Source organism: Armigeres subalbatus, chromosome 1, assembly GCF_024139115.2.
Source record: "Armigeres subalbatus isolate Guangzhou_Male chromosome 1, GZ_Asu_2, whole genome shotgun sequence".
Lineage (NCBI taxonomy): Eukaryota > Metazoa > Arthropoda > Insecta > Diptera > Culicidae > Armigeres > Armigeres subalbatus.
In genome coordinates this window covers 96308764-96313437 of record NC_085139.1, presented here as the reverse complement: position 1 = coordinate 96313437, position 4674 = coordinate 96308764, and the positions used below count along the sequence as shown (strand labels likewise).

Here is a 4674-nt window from a genome sequence, read left to right as displayed (position 1 = left end):
TCGAGCGCGAAATTGTGAGGAATTCAAGAAGTTGAAGCCAATCGAACGTCTTCAGTTGGTGAGGAACCGAAAACTATGTGCCGTGTGTCTCTACAGTCATGGTAGTATGCGCTGTCGGAATAAGATGTTATGCAACGTCCAAGGCTGTCATGGTAAGCATCATGCCTTACTTCATAACGCTGATGAACCAGAAGAAGCAAATTGCATGGTGCACCAAAGAAGCGCCAAATCATCCGTGGTATTCCGAGTCGTTCCGGTAACACTCACAAATGGAGCTTGTGAGTTAGCGACCTATGCCTTCCTGGACGAGGGTTCTTCCAAGACACTATTGGAGAAAAGCGTAGCTACCAAACTGGGGCTGAAAGGAGCTGTAAGACCATTAGATCTAACATGGACTTCTGGAGTTACTAGGACTGAAAAACATCGATGAATGTGCGCTTAATGGTGTCGAGCAGAGAATCGAACCAGCGATACTTATTAACAGATGTACACACTGTTGAACGACTAAATTTACCAAGACAAAGTGTAAATTTCAATAAACTGGTGTCAAGATTCGATCACTTGCAAGGATTGTTTGTCGAAGAACAGAATGATGCTGAACCGACCATTTTGATCGGCCTGGACAACCTCGATTTGATGGTACCTTTGGAATCGCGGATAGGTGGAACCGGAGAGCCAGTGGGATTACGCTGTAAACTAGGATGGACAATCAGTGGACCAGTAGCTTCAATCGCTTCAGATGGTTTTTGTGGTGTGCACCAGTGTGATGTTTCGTTGGACCAAGCACTGAGAAATTATTTCACTATAGAAGAGGCCGGAATTACGTGCCCGTATCGCGTGGAATCCGATGAAGACCGAAGAGCTCGCGTTATTTTGGAGCAAACCACAAAACGTGTGGGTACCAGATTCGAAACGGGCCTGCTATGGCGTAACGACGAGGTGCGTCTTCCGAACAGCTATTCGATGGCATACCGGCGCATGCAGAGTTTGGAGCAACGCTTCAAGAAGGACCCCGAGTTGCAACACAAGATAGCTTGTACAATTGACGACTTTGTGAAGAAGGGATATGCGCATAAAGCAACAGCCAACGAGCTCAGCTCTAGCGAGATAGGTAGAGAGTGGTATCTACCATTGAACGTAGTGGTCAACGCGAAAAACCGGGGAAGATTCGGTTAACGTTGGATGCTGCAGCTAAGGTAGGAGGAATCTCACTCAATGACATGTTGCTGAAGGGTCCTGACATGTTGGTTTCTATGTTGGACATTATCAACCACTTCAGAGGAAGGCGAATTGGGTTTGGGGGCGATGTGAAAGAAATGTTTCTTCAGATTCGGATGCGGCAGCAGGACAAGTATTTCCAAAAGTTTTTATTTCGACAAGACTCTTGCAAAGCTCCTGACGTCTACATCATGGATGTAGTCATATTTGGGGCGAAATGTTCGCCTTGTTGTGCACATTACACAAAAGATGCAAATGCTCGAGAACATGCGAATTGGTATCCAGACGCCGCAGAAGCCATCGTTAATCGACACTATGTCGATGACTATTTTGACAGTGCTGACAACGAAGATGAAGCGATTCAACGGGCTCTTGACGTGCGGAAGGTACATGCGCTTGGTGGGTTTGAAATCCGCAATTGGGTGAGTAATTCACCTAAGGTACTTACTGCACTGGGAGAAGAAGGCCGAACAACGAAGACCTTGTGCTACGATAAAACGACAGATTCGGAACGTGTGTTAGGGCTACTTTGGAAACCGGAAGAAGATGTGTTCACCTTTTCCATGGGGTTGAAAGAAAAATTAATTCCATACCTAGTTGGAAACAGGCGACCCACAAAGCGTATTATTCTGCAGTGTGTCATGAGCTTCTACGATCCGGTTGGGTTCCTTTCTCCTCTCCTGGTGCATGGAAAGATCATCATTCAAGAAACCTGGAGAAGTGGCACCGAATGGGATCAACCGGTGATGGATGAGATCTACGACAAATGGATAAGCTGGACAAAACTTCTTCCCAATATAGGAAAGGTAGAAGTTCCAAGATGTTTTTTTGGGAATGAATCCATCGCGGACGTAACTTGTATTCAGCTACATATATTCTGTGATGCCGGCGACGATGCCTATGGCTGTGTAGCTTATTTGCGTTTCCAAGTAGCGGAGGATATCCGCTGCTCCTGGTAGGTTCCAAGGCGAAGGTCGCCCCACTCAAGCTCACCTCGACACCACGATTGGAGCTGCAAGCCGCAGTGATAGGTGCGAGAATGATGAACACGCTGCAAACAACGTTGCCCGTCCCGGTCCAGGAAGTATTCTTGTGGGTAGATTCAATGACGGTTCTATCCTGGATTAGGTCTGACAGCCGTAAGTACAAACCGTATGTGGCACACCGTATAGCGGAAATAATTCACACGACGAATATCAATTGCTGGAAATATGTCCCATCGAAGAGGAATGTAGCCGATGATATAACAAAATGGGGAGCTGGAACTACCGTGGACCCGGATAGTAGGTGGTTCAATGGTCCACCTTTTCTCCGTCAAACTAAAGATTTGTGGCCGGAGCAACCGAAGACAAAGTCCGTTGTGTCGGAGGAGCTAAGACCATGCTACCTGCTTCATCATATAACTATTCCTCGACATATCATCGACGTAACACGCATATCTAAATGGCGAACATTAGTGCGAACAGTGGCAATGGTGTATCGCTTTGTCTCTAACTGTAAACGAAAACGGATGGGGTTACCCATTGAAGCAATAAACACTGAAAACGATCATAAATTAGCAGTTTCAGCAGAATTTGTGGCAATCCAGCAAGAAGAGCTAGCGAAAGCTGAATGTTTATTGTGGCGAATCGCTCAGGCCGATGCATTTCCGGATGAGATGAGAATTCTGAAAAGAAATATGGAACTTCCACGTGACCAGTGGATGTACATCGAAAAGTCAAGTCAGCTCTACAAAAACTCACCGTTCTTGGACGAAGATGGTGTCATCAGAATGGAAGGAAGGACGTGCTCAGCAGCCTTTGTAGCGTGGGGTACCCGTTTCCCTGTCATATTGCCAAGAAGCCACGAAATAACGACGAAGATATTGGCAGATTATCATGTTCGATTTGGACATGGTTCGAAGGAAATCATCGTAAACGAAGTACGTCAAGCGTTTTTCGTTCCAAAACTACGGACAGCTGTGGCCGAGGTTATTCGTAATTGTTTGAAATGTCGGCTACGGAAAAGTAAGCCGGTTCTACCTCGTATGGCGCCACTTCCTATTCAACGTTTGCAGCCCTATGTCAGAGCCTTTAGCTACGTAGGACTTGATTACTTCGGGCCGATCGATGTCACCGTAGGTAGGCACAAGGAGAAGCGTTACGTAGCACTATTTACGTGCCTGGTTGTACGGGCCGTCCACTGTGAGGTAGCGTATAGTCTAAGCTCTGAATCTTGCAAGCAAGCTATCAGACGTTTCATTCGGCGACGTGGTTCTCCAGTTCACATTTTTTTGGACAATGGAACCAATTTTCAAGGAGTCAGTCAGGAGCTTCGGAAAGAGTTGGAAAGAATCGATCGAGATTGCGCCAATACGTTTACCGATGTTAGAACTAAGTGGACTTTCCACCCGCCATCCGCTCCTCATATGGGCGGCGTGTGGGAGCGAATGGTGAGGTCTGTCAAAGCCGCAATGGAGATGCTTATTGACGGTCGTCGAATGAACGACGAAATTCTGGCGACCACTTTAGCGGAAGCAGAGTATTTGGTTAATTCCCGACCACTGACGTATGCGGGAACAGAAGATAATGAAATGGATGCAATTACACCAAACCATTTCCTTCTCGGCAGTACCTCTGGACAACACGAACCGTACAAGGTTACCATTACTATGGCAGACGAGCTAAGGAGCAGCTACAAGCGGTCTATGTCACTGGCGAATGCGTTCTGGAATAGATGGTGTAAAGAGTATTTTCCGACACTAAATCAACGCAGTAAATGGCACGAGGAAGGTAGAAGACTAGAAGTAGGGGATTTGGTTTTCATCATGGATTATGGGAAAGGCGAGACAGGAGTTCGAGGTATAATCGAAGAAGTCTTCGCTGGACGCGATGGGCGTGTGCGGCAAGCAATAGTTAGGACGAATGGAGGAGTCTTTAAGAGACCCGTAGCGAAGCTGGCGGTTCTCGAATTGGATGATAAACCTGGTGAAGCCATTGGAGAGCATGTAGACCAGGGTTTATGGGCTGGGGAGTGTTCGAACCAACAGGATTGAACTGTACAGCGGGGAATCCCCCGACAGCGAGACAGTATGCAGTTAGCAAACACAATACGAAAGAGATGAGGCGACGTCAAACGTAGATAATGAGGAGATCATATATGGATTGCCATCGAGCGCTTTAAAACGTGTTATCGAACGGTTACTTGTTGATAATATAAAACTTATTGAATTCTTTGATATTATCGTTATTTTTGAGCTAATGATCTACAGTGTAGGGGAATTGTTCAGTTGAATACTTGTTAGAGATTGTGGGAGTCAAATGCTATCTGGTCTAGGGTCGTATTTCGACATCGATTCATTTCTAATAGGACTTAGGACCTGTTAGAAGAAATAGCTACGAGCTCATTGCGCTGAGTACTTGGAAGGGGAAAATTAATCTTTGAGCGTATCACCAAAACCGCTACAGAGAAGTTTTT

The 4674-nt window shown here is 46.1% G+C and overlaps 1 protein-coding gene across 1 annotated transcript; it reads left to right on the top strand.

The window, feature by feature from the left end:
* The first annotated feature begins 1467 nt into the window (after positions 1-1467).
* Positions 1468-4252, top strand: LOC134206360 (uncharacterized). Its single transcript, XM_062682061.1, has 2 exons — positions 1468-1640; positions 2152-4252. Exons 1-2 carry the CDS (start codon positions 1468-1470, stop codon positions 4250-4252), a joined length of 2274 nt encoding a protein of 757 aa, XP_062538045.1.
* Positions 4253-4674: the final 422 nt, after the last annotated feature.